Source organism: Halichoeres trimaculatus, unplaced genomic scaffold, assembly GCF_033239565.1.
Source record: "Halichoeres trimaculatus isolate MK-OKI-2021-1 unplaced genomic scaffold, fHalTri1.1 fHalTri1_scaffold_13, whole genome shotgun sequence".
Classification (NCBI taxonomy): Eukaryota; Metazoa; Chordata; class Actinopteri; order Labriformes; family Labridae; genus Halichoeres; species Halichoeres trimaculatus.
Genome location: NW_027437191.1, coordinates 21298683 through 21315032, shown reverse-complemented (window position 1 = coordinate 21315032; position 16350 = coordinate 21298683). Strand labels below are relative to the sequence as shown.

The 16350-nt window shown below is 40.1% G+C and overlaps 1 protein-coding gene across 1 annotated transcript in view; it reads right to left on the bottom strand.

Moving 5' to 3' along the window:
* The window catches only part of rngtt (RNA guanylyltransferase and 5'-phosphatase), a 102967-nt gene that overhangs the window by 35688 nt on the left and 50929 nt on the right, over positions 1–16350 (bottom strand). The window contains exon 12 of the mRNA XM_074685864.1: positions 2475–2543. Coding sequence (XP_074541965.1) covers positions 2475–2543 — 69 coding nt within the window. The remainder of the gene's footprint in view (positions 1–2474; positions 2544–16350) is intronic.

Genomic DNA, 16350 nt, shown 5'->3' with positions numbered 1-16350 from the left:
TAAGATCAATCTCCAATATGATAGACAAGCCAGTGGTGCCAACCCAGCAGTGACCACAGACATGGCTACCGGGGCTGCCGGGCCTCCTGAAGTTTGAACTTCAACCCCATCCAGTAGATTTAGTTGAGTTGTAACATAAAGCGGACGGATTTATTGAACATTCGAAGGAAACAAGGGATAACATTAGTGTTGAAGGTCTTAGAAAAAATATCAACAATATGTCAGAGACATGTGCTGCTGTAACTGCTGCAGAAGGTGGACAAACCAAATATTAAAGTTAAAGTAGATAAAAACAGAAGGACTCACTTCATCTGAGATTTGTTGTGCTCAGAGAAACCATCTGCATATTTTGTGGGCATGGTTATAATTTTGGCCACCAATGTACATTGACTTTTTTTTTCTAATTGCAGCCTGTTTTGTTCCTTTCACCACACCATTACTGAGCCGCTATATCACCATCCTGGTTCCAGCTGCTGCCGTGGTGACACATAAAGACACCACTTTGCTTCCAAACAGCGTGTTTTACTTTAAAAAAACTCAGACAGCTCAGCTCACAGTTATCAAAATGTTGTGGGTATGTGTTAACAGGCTGGAAAAGGATACAGAATACAAGATTTGTGTTTTAGTGAATAATGGATTATTAATTTAAACACACAGCAGCCTAAAACACAGTTTGTAGTTCATTTGAATCCTGAATATTGAATCAATATTGATGATACTGCTAGGAAAGTCTGCTTTGTATTTTGTCCTCCCCTACAAATGACTGAGATGCTCTCTCTCTGTGCCCTTTAAGAGAGATCTCTATTGGAAGAAATGCTTGGCAGGATGCTAACAATCTCCGCTAGGTTTAACTAGAAGAGAGAGTGCAGACCTCCACCAAGCTTATTGTGATTATCACTCAACACTTAAGTCCTACTTCAATTTAATACTCCCTTTCAGCAGACTGTCTGCTATGATTTGGTGTTAGTTGCAGGTTTATACGATAATTTGTTGCCTGACAGTGTTGAAAATTATGATGACCCAGTACATATTTCATATTCCAGTTCTTAGTATCCAGAATATTGCCAGGATCTGGATCATACTTTTACATCTGTCAGAAATTATTGTGACCTTTTCTTGTATTATTTTGCAAAGCAATCTGACCATTAATCTTGGAGTTATATACACATATGGTGAAAACGGCCCTATAGCACAATGATAAAGAATCCTTTGAAAAAAAGCAGGATCCAAATGGTGATCTAGATCACCTCCCAAATTTAATCACTTCTTCCTTATTCCATTTTGAACATTTCCTAAAGATCCTTTTTTTTTTTACTTTTTGAGCTATGTTGTTCACAGACAAACATACAAAATCTCTGAGATCCCTGGTGATACTGGGGGGGTCAAACTGGGAGAAGGATTAGACATAAAATCAACTTCTCAAACCACTGAACTGCTAAGGTACTGCTGAAAATCTCCAAATATTGACTAAAATGTAGTCCAAGTAGGAGTCAGGTAACTGATTAAGAGCTTGTTTACATTCTGGGTAATTAACACGTCAACATGTCCAGGGTCAGAAACAACACAGAAGCAGGTGTCTCTGCACAAAATATTAATACCCATAATCCTTTCAGGAGCTTTGTGATGCAGAGCCAATGAATTCAAACAAGCCATGCTTTATTAAATTCAACATAAGTACTCAAAGGTGTGCTTATGTTGAAAATCAGAGAGCATGATGGAAGCTAGCTGATTGTGTTAAAGTGCACTGGTGATATGCTATCACGAATGATTGTAATAATATGCTGTGAAATGAGCTCTTTTATGGCACGTTGCTTTCTTGTTTGTGGTTTTCTGACCTGTGAGATGCTTTAAAAGTCTGTAGGAGGATCAATGAGCAAACATTTTTACTTTTCAAGACACAAAACAAGCTTACATTTAAAAAATGCAGCTACTCAAAGTTAGAAGACGCAATTTGAGACACAAACACTTCAAATAGCGTCTGAAAGGAGCGTACAAAACCCTCCAGTTTTCTTCAGCAGCATTTGAGTCAGTATGCACACCATCCATCTGCACCCTGACTCCAGACCTGTCCTCTTCCGTAATGTAATGTGCCTTATATCTCATGTACCCTTCATTGGTATCTGAGTCTTTGAGTCCATCACAGGGGGAGAAAGCTTGAATAGCATTACTGTCACAGATAAAAGTAATTTTCTGCTTTTCTGACACAGAGAAGGTCGTTATTCTCACCAAAGCTGCTTCTGTTTTTGAACACAAACTGCTCTGGGTTTGCTTCACTGTGCAGACTCTTCAAGGAGGCTTTTGTTCATCTGAAATCCAGCAGCAGCAGTGTGTGGCTTTCCAAGGCAATACTCATAAGTTAAGAGGGATGAACATTGAGCTGAAGTCATTTATATGTCAGAGCGTGTGTGAAGAAGATGTCAGTCAACCTGCAGCTTTGAAAAACGACAAACCCTAACACAGAGATGGAGACTCACCCCACACGGCTGGAAGATAAGCCCGTCAACTTCATGGCTGACCTGGGATGTGAAGCTGCCTTCCAGAAGCTGAAACATATAAAAGGAAACAATTTCAGTCAAGGAAAACTGATTTATAACAGGATGTGCACACACAGAACAACACTGATTTATAGAGTCTCTGCTGGAGCTAGAGTCATCTCCTGAGGTAACCAATGTGTCAACATACCCAGGAGGCTCATACACAACAAGCAGATGTTGAAGCAAAGTCAAACACTTTTCATCAATCTTGCCCTGAAATGAGCTAACAACCCCTCTGATTGACAGAGGAACCCTGAACGCTCAATTTCAACATTTTCACAGCCAAGCTTAAGATAAGAATAGCAACAAATCATTAAGTTGTTGATGAAGGGAGAGGTTGGGTTTCATATCATCTATTAACACCCCTGCAGCACTGTTCTTGCTGGGAAGAAGAACTTACGGCATCAAATCAGACGAGCGGAGGCACAGGGGACGCGGCAGAGCGACTGTAGAATATGAAGCACATTTTCCACATCGCCAAGCACATCAGCAGCAGCAACGGCTGCTCGGAAATAAGAGGCACGAGAAAGGGTGTATGTTCTGTTTACGTGTAGTAGCTGAAGTGCTTTATCTTCACACCTCTTTTAATTAACCCACATCTCCCCTCGTCTACGGTGGGGTCTACTTTTACTCAGTAGAGGCTGTAACCTTACCACTCAGTGGAGGACATGTACATTATAAGAAAGCAGCTACAAAGAAAAATTAACAAGTGATTATCCACCGAGCTACAGTGCATATGGAAAGAATACACAGCGCTTTACTTTTTCAACATTTTGATCTGTTACAGCCTTCCAAAATGGAATAAAAAAAAAATTTCCGCAAAATTCTACGAACAACACCCAATCGCAGCAATGTGATTTTTTCCTCCCCAACTTATCAAAAACAAAAATCACATGTAAATAAATATATTTACAGCCTTTACCATGGAGCTTAAAATTTAGCTGAGGTGCATCCTTTTTTCACTGATCATTCGTGGGATATTCCTATCACCTTTAAAGGAGTCTATACCAAAAAAAAAAAATGCAAACCCATGAATTCAAGGAGAAAATAGAAATCTAGTTTTCTTTGGGCAGTAAATCTTATACATTTGTAAAGCCAGTTTATTTCACTCTTTAAATGAGCCACATTAGTAAGGAACATGCATTTAGGCACCCCGGTGTGGCTGCCTGTTACAGCAGCTCTCTCTTCCTTTCATGTAATTTTTTCATCTCTTTTGCATCATGTTTGCATTTGGAGTGTATCATCACGTTGTATGGTTCATTTGTTGGTCATGGACACCAAACTGGTTTTGTCTTCAGTGATATTTTTACTATTTTTGCTCATGTTTGTCTGGAGATCCTACATGTAACCACGGCTGCATTGTTTAAATGTGAAATCAGCTGTTAGCAGTCTGTAGCATGTCAGTGCTAACTGGTGCAAGGCCTGATGTTTTTCACAAGATGAAGACAAAGAGGTGAGGACGACGTGCAGGTACTCAAATGTGAGCTCAGAAGACGACATCAACCTGTCCTTCCATCCATCGTTATGGGCATGCAAGATTTATCCCCAATAAGATGGACGAGCTAGCTGTGCTAACCCAGCAACAGAGGGAATACCAGTAGCATCATGCTATTCACAGACATGGTTAATGAAGCAAACACCAGACACCAACACCACATTGGAAGAACTTCACCTGCTGTGAGCAGACAGGATCTAGGAGACAGAGACTGCACATACTGCTGGAGAAGCTCAGTCCTGAACCATGTGGAAGTGGAGGCTGGCTGACTGGAAAATGATGACCACGCTGTCATCATCTATCTTGTTATGGACCTTTTTGCACTTTCTACACACTTTCTGTTTTCTTTGTTAGTGCTGTGACTTCTCCTGAATTTCCCCTCAGGGATAGATAAAGTTTTTCTATTCTAGTCTCTTCTGTTCTATTTGTGAGATAACCAAAAGTGATCAGTTTGTGGGTTGGACTTGTGAAAAGTTTGCCAAAACTTCTCTGCCAATACCAAACAGCTTATTCTGCTGTTGACTCTTGTATTTAGCTTCTGGTGGGGGGATACCTGGGGTTACCATAAGCTTAAAACAAGACTCAGTAGCAGAATAAGCTGTTCGGCATTGGCATAGATGGATTTGGCAAATTTCTTAGTTTTTTTGGGGGGGGGGTTTATGGTATCAGTGAGACCACTTGTTTTGTACTGTCCATGGTCACCTTTAAATACAGATTGTATCTTTTGAGCTTTTGCAAGTCAGTGAATCATATGCCTTTAATTGTGTAGTCATAACCCTAAGGAATTCAATATTTGAAGGAAATCTTCCATTTATATTTGAGATGAGTTAGACTTGTAATTTGTTTTTCTGTTATTTTCACCACATTTGTTCCTGATAGCTACCCCATGTTTCCTGTTGACTGGTATCGACTTTTTTTTTAAATGGCAAAAGCAGTCTACAAGTGCAGGTCATTTAAAAACCTTTCATGTAACTGCTGAAATAAAATGTTAGAGATTTGTAGGCTCACATAAATGTCAGATCAAAGAGGAGAAAATGTACCATTAAAAGATTTCTGTCCAGTCAAGTATGAATCTGACCTCAGAGGTTTCTGCGTGCTTAGACCTGGAGCAGACAACGTGAAGACGACAGCTGAGGTTAGCTGGAGTACTCTGTCTTCAGTGATATTTGAAATGCAAGGCCTTTAAATCAATGCTGTTAGAGTGAACACCAGATATGAGCGATGGATCTTCAAACCTGTGGTTATTCAGGCATGTTTTTTTTCTTAAATAAAAGTTTGTCCAAAGTTCAATGTGAGGTTGTGTTCCTTGTGATGGATAAGCAAACTGAAGTAAGTCTATTTTCAAACCACTCTGGCATGAAGACAAACCTGCTGCAGCTGCTGCTGCGTGAAAGGTAGGAAATCAATCTAAAAACACATCATATGCCTCGGAAATATTTGGCTGTAATGCAATATCAAATGCCAGATCTAATATATGATTTCACATAACTGTGGAGAGAAAAACATGAGCTTTTAATGGGATTAAAGGAGGAGAAACTGCAGAGTCACTGCGGATGATCTGTAGCAAGATAAAGAATAATACTCAAATAAAAACAGCATGGGTGTCAAAATTATTGATTTTACAATTGTTTAAAGCTTCAATAACCTGTGCTGGATTAAAAAATAGAATCAGAATAGTGTACCACAGCTTTATCCACATTTTGGAGTCGTGCAATTTAACATTTTTATTTTATTGCACTCGGAGCTTCCAAAAAGAATCCATGTGGGTTAGAGAGATAGGATGAAATTAATAAATCAAAAAGGGTATCTCTGTCACACTGTGGAAAAATGTGAAGCAAATGAAGGTGACTTAAAGGAGTGTCATTATCCTGTTCTGCTATGTCAGAAAATCTCATCTTTTTTAGTCTTTTAAGTTGGAAACTTGACGAAGAATTTTTTACATGTGCAAAGGTTAAATATATGTATGCAGACAGGAAATGGCATTGGTCAATAAAACAGACAGGGGATGCATTAGCGCACTGCTGCACAGGATATCAGGTATCATTCCCAAGCCATCAGGATGGACTAAAGCAAAAAGTAATGCATCTTATCTGCACAGGAAGGTAGTGAAAGATGGAACAATACTGTTCACTGAGTGGCTTTTTACAACATATTATGAGTCTTCTGTCTGGAAGAAGGAGAAAATTTTAATGAAACTATTAAACTTTAATTAACAAATGCCTGCATCTTCCCACTGATTGTCCAGCTGAGATATTTCAATCACTAAGCTTGGACACTGAGAGCCTGTTGTGCAGGAGATAGCCGAGTGCTGGGCGGGTATGGAGACAAATTTTTAGTCATTTCTCCTGGTGCTGCCTGGAGACGAATCAAATTACAACCTCAATCACAAACACAGGAAAGCGTGAAGTACAACATAACGACATTTGTACACAATGCACGGCTGGTGAAGTGTTTCAGACTCTGCAGGGCTGCAGACAAACCAAGGGTCTCTTGTGAGAGATGGGAAAGGTTTCACAGCTGCTTAGCCATGGACACCGGACTCAGATGACATTTACTATTTGTAGCAGGCAGATAATACATGATACAAATTCTAGAAAGTAGGATTTCTATTGATGTCGTGAAATAAAGAAAGAAAGCTACAAAGGTTCTTGGATCAAAAGATGCTTTTGTGAATGGATACACTCATGAATTTTCAGGTGAAATCTACAAAGAGAGGAGTGTCTGACGTCACGTCTGTTCATTTTCTGAGCCACAGGCTTTTGTTAGTCAGGGCAATCTTTCCTCAGTTTCTGTTATTGGCTCTAGGGTTGCACGATATACCGATACTTGGAAAGTATCGATACCCCCTGTTTTCAAAAAGTAAACAATACCACGTGTTTTAAGTATCGATACTCCAAGTCAATTTTTCGTCTGAATCAGAGACATTTTGATTCAGGCACCCTGTGAGTCTGCAGCCCCCGAGCTGGGTCCTCACTCCTCTCTGAGGAGTGGGCGGAGACTTGCTCTCTTTCCAAAATGTGTGTGTGTGTTGTTGTGAAGTTAGACAGTGAGCCTGTATTAGCTTCACGTGTCGATGCTTGGCCGTTTTCAGTCCGACAAAGTTGTTAACGTGCATCTTAATTATCCGATCTCGCGCTGACAAACTCACAGTTTGATTTCTTAAGCTGCATGTTAAAGTACAGACAGAGTTACAGACATGGGTTCAAGTTACAGCGCTCCTGTGAACCGCCGCAGCTTATCCAAAAAGCCGGTGCACGGAGCCAAATTAGTCATTACTCTGCTCACGAAGCCGACGGTCGGGGCGGCTTCGTGAGCTAATACACGTATCTAAGGCCGTCTGTAAAGCTTACTACCGACACACACGAAGGAAACACTACGAACACGATGAAGCACCTCACTGTTCAGCATCCTCACCTCCTTGAAGAGCAAGAGTGACAGATTCAAACGACGTGTCCAAACACAAAAGGCAAACGAGTGTCAATTACTTTGTGACAAGAAAACTAGTTGACTACGCTTTGTACGACGATTAGTCAGCATCATAAACAGATGAGCTGCATGGAGCAGGCTCAGCCCTGAATCAGAGCTGTGGTGTTGACACACTTTAAATCAGTGACAAGTAGTTTTCTAAATTTAACAATGATAAAAGCCTATAGGAGACACTAAAGTGTTGAATCTGTGAAAAAGCTTAAATAACACGGGTACACTTTTTTTTTTAGAGTATTCGTGTTAAAAGGGTACTTTTCAGTGTATCCATACACAGTGTTTGTTGATCAACACACAGTGTGAACTAAACTACAGTGTGCTGAGCATGAAAACATTAGATGGCTGTTAAAGTCTGGCAGGGTTATTTTACCAGCTCATTTCTGTACAACAATTACTATTTTCTGGTTTTCTGTTTAGTTAAATTATTCTTGAGAATAATAAATGAGTTCAGGTCACTCCAGGAATTGATTCTGCATGTAATCTATAAAACTTTGTGTGTTTGTTTTCTGAAATATTAGCACAATTTATAAATCTCCCTTAGCCCCACAGACACGCAAACAGATGTCAAAAAACTCGCTTGAGGCAGCAATCTCTTCAAGCTGTTTATTTTATTCATTTTCTTATATTTTAAGTTTGCCATGGTATCGTTTAAGTATCGATATCGAAATTTTTTAGGCAAGTATCGTATCGAATCATAATTTTGGTATCGTGACAACACTAATTGGCTCTGCAGAATAAAGTCATGGAAGACATTGTGGCATCCACTGCAGCTGTGTTGTCATTTTTGTGTTTTTAGTAGGTCAAAGATGTTTTTTCTTTTTTTAGGTTTCATGTTGAAAAAACCAAAAGGATGGTAGAAGGCTCTAAGAATGTGGCTTTGTCAGTTGGTTAAACCCTCTAGTCGATGCAGTTTAGAAGCACCAAGGTTTCTGTTTTGGGAGGCAAGACATGACATCAAAAGCAAAGGAAGGCACAATGAAAAATTGACGACACAATGGCGGAGAGTGTTCTCATTAAATTCCAGTGCCACATGATATCAAACGTGTGTGCCTTTGCTGTTCTGTTCTTGAAAATGATTCTCCTCCAACCTCAGATCTTTTTACAGAGTCTTCTAACTCCTACAGGTTAGCACCAGTCCCATGGACACATCCTTTGACCCACTTCTTGAACCATATTTTTCTCTCTTAGGGGTCGCCACTCATTTCCAATTTGTGTTGATTGGTCACAGTTTACACCGGGTGCCCTTCCTGACATAACCCTACCCTTTATCTGGGCTTGGGACCAACACTATGAGAACATTTGCTTCAGACTGACTCCCTGGGTGAATGGGTAGGAACACCACTGGGCAGTTCGGTGTCTTGCTTGACAGCACATGTGACTGTTGGAGCTGGGATGGACCTCTGACTGCAAAACAGACTCCACCCCTTTCCTCTGACCCACTTGCTTGTAAATTTGCAAAATTTGAATATTTCAAAGCTTGAGTGACAGCTGCATGTGTAATTTATTCTTTTGTAATTTCTCCTTCCTCACGCTTTCTGTCTGAACTTTTCTTTGCATAATCAACAGCATTCTTAAAAACAGGTGGGTGGAAAGACGACACTTGAGACTTTCTTTAACAAAACCCTGACTTTCTGCTCCCTCACTGAGCAACAACCAGAAGAAATAGTGGATTTGGTAAAAAGCTTTAGCAAATACAGCACTTCAGCTGCAGAGTTCCTGCTTAAATGGAGAAAAATACCCTGTGTCACTGGATGATTTCCTATTTCCACTCACCACTTTGATGCCAAACATCACTATCTCTGAAAAGATGTGTTTTAGGAAAGTGAGTGCAGTTGTCGGGCGTTAGAAGAGCGCAGCGTTCATTTATCTAAAACACGGAAAAACAGTTGGGTCTCTGCTGGATCTGCAAAGAAAGCAGAGCAACATCAGTGCTCTCCAGAACGATGAATGAGTCACAGCAGATCACACAAAGCTTGACAATCATGCTGACATGGAGAAGGCAGATAGCCAGACTAAAAAGAAAACGGTGTCTTTATGAGGGAGCGGCGTGTAGGCGGTAAGATCTGGGAGTTCCATTTCAGTTCTCTTGCCATCTTAGCACACCCACCCACCACACTCGCCAAGCGTACTGAACCCTGGATGGAGGGACAAGCGGAGAGAAGACTTCCACTCACACATCCTCCTACAGCGAGGAAGTTCCTTGGAGCGATAATGCGGACAGGGGGCAGAGACCCTGCTTTCATGGTAAACCTCTTTCAGAATAGAAACACAGAATTGTGCCGAGTACAGTCAGGGTTGTGTAGGCGGAGGTGGACAACACAGGCCCCATTAAGAGATCAAGCTTTCACTGCAGACTTCAGGGCAGAGAGGGGACAGAGGAAATGCTCAGGGAGTCGAATCAACGGCTTACATGCCAGAGATGTCATTCCCCTGGAGAGCACAACTGTCGGAGTGATGGAACTCAGACCATTTTCCTCTGCGGTGTTTCATGTTTGGGTCCATTTCACAGTGCCCCACTATGATGAATTATATCTGCTCTGACAGAAACGTAATGACTTTGAGTATGTTATTTACCTTCACTTCTATGTCCCCTGCCGCTCCTGGTAAACAATTTGTCATACCAAATCAGATGGAAAATCAGCTGTGATCTGTTCCAGAAATCCTATGGATTTCCCTTGAGGAACAGTAAAAACTGATAGAACAGTAAAACAATCAGACATTTTGGAAGCTATGTGTTCCTCTTGTTTTATGATGTAAGAAATAATACTTTCAATTCAAGAGACAACAACACGGTAACAGAAAAAATATCTAAACATGCACCCATCCAGAAAACAACGTAGCTTCTTAACACTGACTTGTACGTCTCTGTTGAATCAATCCTTCAAGTGTAAGTTTGGAAAGCCTTGTCCCAATGCTAGGCTACATGGACCTCCCTAAAAACATAACAATGCTTTTCAAACAGCATGGACGGCAAGCCTTGAGTCTGATCCAACTGAAAGCCAAGTATTTCCTCTATATGCACCATTTCTTGAATTGTACCTCCTCCAGCACTTCCTCTTTGTAACAATTGCTACATAATCATTAATCAATGGAAATTTGGCACAGTACACTTAAAGCAAGTGTTAATTTTATCAAAAACTGTGACAATAAATTGTCATCAACAACTTATTTTTGCATGACGAAGATGAAACAATAAGCTGAAATGATTAAAAAAACAAAAAATGCATTTTTTTTTTCATTAACTTGATGTTCATGGCGGACTGTTATAATCTACTATATTTTCCCACTGTGTCTAATCTGTCGAAATACAAGCAGTGTATCCCTGTAACAGGCATTTACTGATCTGTTAAGCACATTTAGAAAGAGTGTTGGTCTGGTGTGCGTGTGTCAAAAGTGGGGGTGCACCAATTAATCTTCTGTGGTTACGATACTGATACAAAAACCTTGGCTTTGGTATCGATGGATATCAATCCAATACTGGTGTAAAATAATAGCCTACATGTCCTACTCTGAGATAAGACTGGCAATGTTTTGGGTAAAAGACAAAAAAATGAGTAAATTGAATAACTGAAGTTAATATTTATTGGAACTATGAAATATTTAAATTTTTCCCATCAAAACAATTATTTAGAACGTGCGCAAGTTTTTTTCTAATGTAAACTTTTATACCCTGTTGGCTGGTAATGCAGCAAAAAACAAAGCAAGTGCGTCAGAGGTAACATTTCAAATCAAGTAGCAAAGAGCGCTGGTAAAAAACAAACAAAAAAAAAGGCATTGAGCTTTTGCCTGGATCAGCACCATGGATCTTCCCCCCCAATACCAATCCAGCTTTGAGGGGTACTGGTGCATCCCTCGTCAAGCCGAGACCATCTGTCTAAAATTATGAAGACTATGTGGAAGTGCTCAAAACTGCAGTTCACTGAGTGCATGAGGCTGGCTCTGAAAGTACTGGAAACAACACACTCACCAAGCCAAAAACACACAAAAAAAACCTTTTTGTGAGTTCTTTCTAACTCTTATAAGAAGATCTTAAGATCATGAGTTGGCCCAAGCAGCCGTTCACTCGCCTGACAGGCAGACATCCTTTAGTTTCAAAAAACCACTAGCCTTTTTTTAAAATTTTTTTCTTTATTTATATCGCACTTTACATTTGGAAGCAAATCTCAAAGTTGCTTCAAAACCCTGTATCTGAAACAGACAGATGACGTCACGGAAACTACGTCCATTTATTATACATTCTACGATCTGTCACTGCTGGTGCATTTAAGTAACTGTTGCAAAGGTGTAATACAGTATTTGTATTGTGTCCATAGCACTTTTTTTAAAGCTAGAAATTAAAAACAGATGAAGGATGTTTTCCTTTTTTTGCTTTTAATTTTGAGTGTGTTATCATCATATGTTTTACTTTTCCAAGGTTGATATCTTTTTCCTCCTGACAAAGTGTTTTATTTTTCAGCTTTAACCTCTAAAATTTAAACAAAGAGACAGTTCAGCAAGATCTGGTGGCTGAAGACTTGAATTTAAAAGAGCCACAAATAAATGCACCCTAAATGGACCAATGAGGAAACACTTCCTGTCTGTCAAGAGAATACAGCAGACCATTCTAAATTCCTGTGTCTAATTTGGTCTTTTGCAATCTTTTCTGTAAAGCATGTGCTGAATTTCAGTGATTCTTTGAAACTGAATAAATAAAGGCTTTCATATAACAGGTGGCAAAACTCACCCGACTCAAGTGCTGAGTATTATTCAGAGTGAAACATGGACAAATGTGCAAACATCAAATATTTATTAAGACCTTCCGGCATCAGCCTGAAGGGATTAGCTCCACTGTTTTCCACTCTATTTTTTTTGTAACATATGAAGCATTTTAAGTGATTTTTTATGGTTAAAAGAGGATAATAGAAACATTTTGTGTTTTAAATTTCGTTGCATCAAAGCATCCTTGGGAGGTGACTTATAACACTGACCTCCACTTTGAATGTCCATTGCCAAGTGTGATTCAGAATAATAAATGAGACTGCTGAACTGGGGCTCACCTTCACAGGGCTAACATCAAGGTGCCAGCACACCAAGAGGGATTAAAAGTTTTTTCCAGATTTTGGAAAACATAATGAACACTTGAGAATAACTCTTGTAGTATTTCATTTATCGTAGACATAAACATTAATGAACTTTTCCTCTGCACACCTGGCCTCATCTTATTGACTTCCTCTACTCTTCACGCCATCTGCTTATCCTCATCACTCTGATGAGATGAAGGTGTGGGGGCTGAATCAAAGGCAGAGAGCATGGATTGATATTCCAGTCAGGCAGACCACAGGGCTGATGCTGGAGGCTCCTTTCAAGCTTAATGTGAATGTGCTTCGAAAGTGTGAAGTTGGCTATTAAAGTAAAGGAAAGGGTTGAGGTGGCGCCGAGGGGGAAGTTAGACTTTTGTATCTACATCTCATGATGGATTTCATTATTTTATGAAAACTGTGATTGAATCCCTTTAAAGTTCTTTCATTAGAGGTGACAGGGAAAGGACGACATTCTGAGGATTGATCCAATAAAGGATGGAGAGAGTAATGAGAAACATCAGGACACAGCATGGGATTAAAGTGGGGTTTAAAAGGGAACCTGTGGGGAGCTGGAGGGGTCAGTCCTGATTAGTGGTTAACATGAATATATTATCCAACATGAAGTGAGACGCTTTGAGTTGGAGCAAAATGACAGAGAAATGAGAAAAGGAGGAGTCATTGACCTCAGATTCACATTTTGAGGAGAGCTATGGAGACACAGTGGGAAGTAAAAAGCAAATTTTGAAAATGTAATTTCAGGATTATTCATTTCTGTGTAAGACCTGGGTCACAAGCCAGAACTAAACACTGCATTTACTATTTAACTGATGTTTTTTCTCTAGTTTGTATTTAAATCCAACACAGACAGATTAAATGATGATAAAAGATTAAAATAGTAAGTAGTGTGTTTTTCCTTGCTGCCTGCAAAGCAAATTTCCCTTCTAGGAACAATAAAGTTGAAGTTGATGAGAGACAGGCAGCTCAGCAAAATGCAGAAGTTTCTGTTGCTAATTTAGTGTTGATTTCCATCTTTAAAGGCAGAACAAGCACAAAAATCTATCACTCAATTGTGCATCACAGGACTTATCCTCACAGTGATTTGGAGAGTCAGCTCCTCATATGATCAAGCTACATTTTCACGTTAAAAGAAATCGGGCTTGAAGCTGTACATCTGCTGGTTACACACTCTGTGGCCTGTTTCCAGGAGAGATGAGACAGACCGATGACCACTTAAGAATGGCAGTGGTGAGCGCAGCCCACACATATACACACACACACACACACACACACACACACACACACACACACACACACACACACACACACACACACACACACACACACACACACACACACACACACACACAGAAACATGTCAGCAGACACAGTCACTGTGAAGAGGCAAGGAAAACCTGGACGATGACGTCTGAGCTACAGTGAGAGTGTCTCTGCATTCAGCTGGACGGTTTGGGGTCAGCTGGATTCAAGACAGAAATGAGCAGCTGATGCTGGATAGAGGGGATTGGAAATGATTATCCTCGTCAGTGCAGCAGGAATATGAAGCCAGATTCAAACTAGAAAAAGATTCATGCATGACACTGTGTTTCAAAGGTGCTATAAGAATAATTTCGAATCTTGATGTGTCTTCAGGATAAAGATTTTGTTTCCCAGGGGCACTTCCTCATTGTCCCTAAGGATGCGACTCTTTTCAAGGCATGCATTTGTTTTGGAGAGCAGATCTTTACAACTTTACTTTTCTTTGTTCAAGATAACTTTTTGCAGGATGCAAAGTGACAAGGTGATGTATTCTTTGTAGTTAAGTTGTGCTACAGTTTAAAACATGACAACAAGCAAAATTTGTAAACCAAGTTTGTACCATAGTTTAGTTTATTTAGCTCCACTCACAGCCTGTGAGACGTGTCTGCAAGGTTAATAAATAATCAAGAATCTAGGGGTGGAAGAAAAAACAGATACACAATGTATCAGGTTTTTTTTTTTGACAATGTCAAAATTGGGATTCTTCGTCAAAAAAATGTTTGTTTTTTTTTCCAATATAAAATCTTCATTTCAGTCTTTGTAAACTGGATTGGAAAAAGTTAGCATCTCTCCAGCAGAGGGTGAAATGTTTCTCTGACTCATGTGATGTGCATTTTATGAGAAAATATGGCTCCTGATATAGTCTGTAGAAATTATCATCATTAATTAACTTTTTCACATGGTCTGGTGTTAAAAAAAGAAAGTAAAAATCACAAAAACCGTAAATATCGTAGAATCGCAATCTAAATTGAATTAGCACCCCAAAAATCATAATGGAATCGAATCATGAGAATCGCATATTGTCCTAGGCTATGTCCTACCAATGCTCATCAACCAACTCAAACCTCACCAAGCAAAGCAAATGTAACCTCCCTTTTCATTTCATTGGTATTGTTGTGGTGCATCCCGCCTTGTTATCTCTGACTTATTGTTGGGCGGGATGGAGGTCAGGATGTCATGATCCCCCTGTGGGTCGAATGACTTCAGGAGGAGTAGGTGGTACAAAGCAGGATAAACACAAAAGTAAAAAACAAACATCTGAAGACACCTGTCGACCTGACCCTGAGGATGTTTACTGTTCCAGTGGTTGCAAAACATCAAAAACAAGCGGGTGGCAAAATCAGAACAGATGAGCAGAACGGGACACTACACTAGGTACTGAAACATATTCACCTGCTCCCACCTCTCTCTGGTGAGAGTGTGACCTGCACTGTAAAGATGTGCATCATCAGGTGTTGCATAATGTATTAAAGGCTTTGGAGAAAACCAAAAAAAAATTCAAAGCACCAGAGGTAAACAGTTATTAGTCATCTCGTCCGCATTGTGTGTTCATCCAAGCAGCATAAGACCTTATACAACAGCCGCCATGTCTCCCTGTGTGAGTGGGTGCAGCAGCAGCAGAGAAGGGGGGGGGGGGGGGGCAGGTGATAGAGCGCAGCTTGTTCTTGGACTGAACCACGGAGGATGGGTGTATTACCAAGGCCAGAGGTGGCAGCTGATAAATGCTTTATTGCAGAGTATTTCATAAAGTGAGTAGGAGCTGCAGCTGAGCTGTGAGATGTCCACCGTCCAACAGTTCCCACATTTCTTCTGTTAATTGGAACAAATTAGATACTGTAGGTTTACGGGTCAATGTGGTAGTTTTTACTTCACTAGGCCTGACGCTCTCCAACACAAGGTTAATAACATTATTACAAAGTGACAGAAACTGATTCTGCAAACATCTATTACATCTTAAATTGTATTTCAGCCAGGGCTGAACAGTGAAGTAATCTAACTAGAGGACTGGGATGAGTTTATGTATGGATCTAACTGCAGAAATAAAGACAGACAGTCTGCACTCCTCACTGAGGAGCATCATTCCTGGTATGTGAAAGAAGAAGAGAAGGCTGGGTTAACCCAAGGGGTACAAACCCATCAGTGGCGAAGGGAGACTCCTGTAGACTCTAAGATGAGGAAACCACTGACAAACCAAAGTAAAAAGAACTGAATGGAGGCTCAGCTAGAAAATCTCCCCCATGGATGAACTGTCAGCCTCACAGGGCCTGAGGAACATTGCTTTTTAACCTGAAAACATAAATAGCCTACTGCATTCAGTTATAGTAAAAATGAAGTAAACAGGAATTTATAAGGACAGATGATGTTTTTTTCTCTGTAAAAACAAGCCCACTGATTGACGACTTTCAGTGGAATGCATCCTTCTTAAACGGTTTAAAATAATCATTAAACACTGATCTGATGG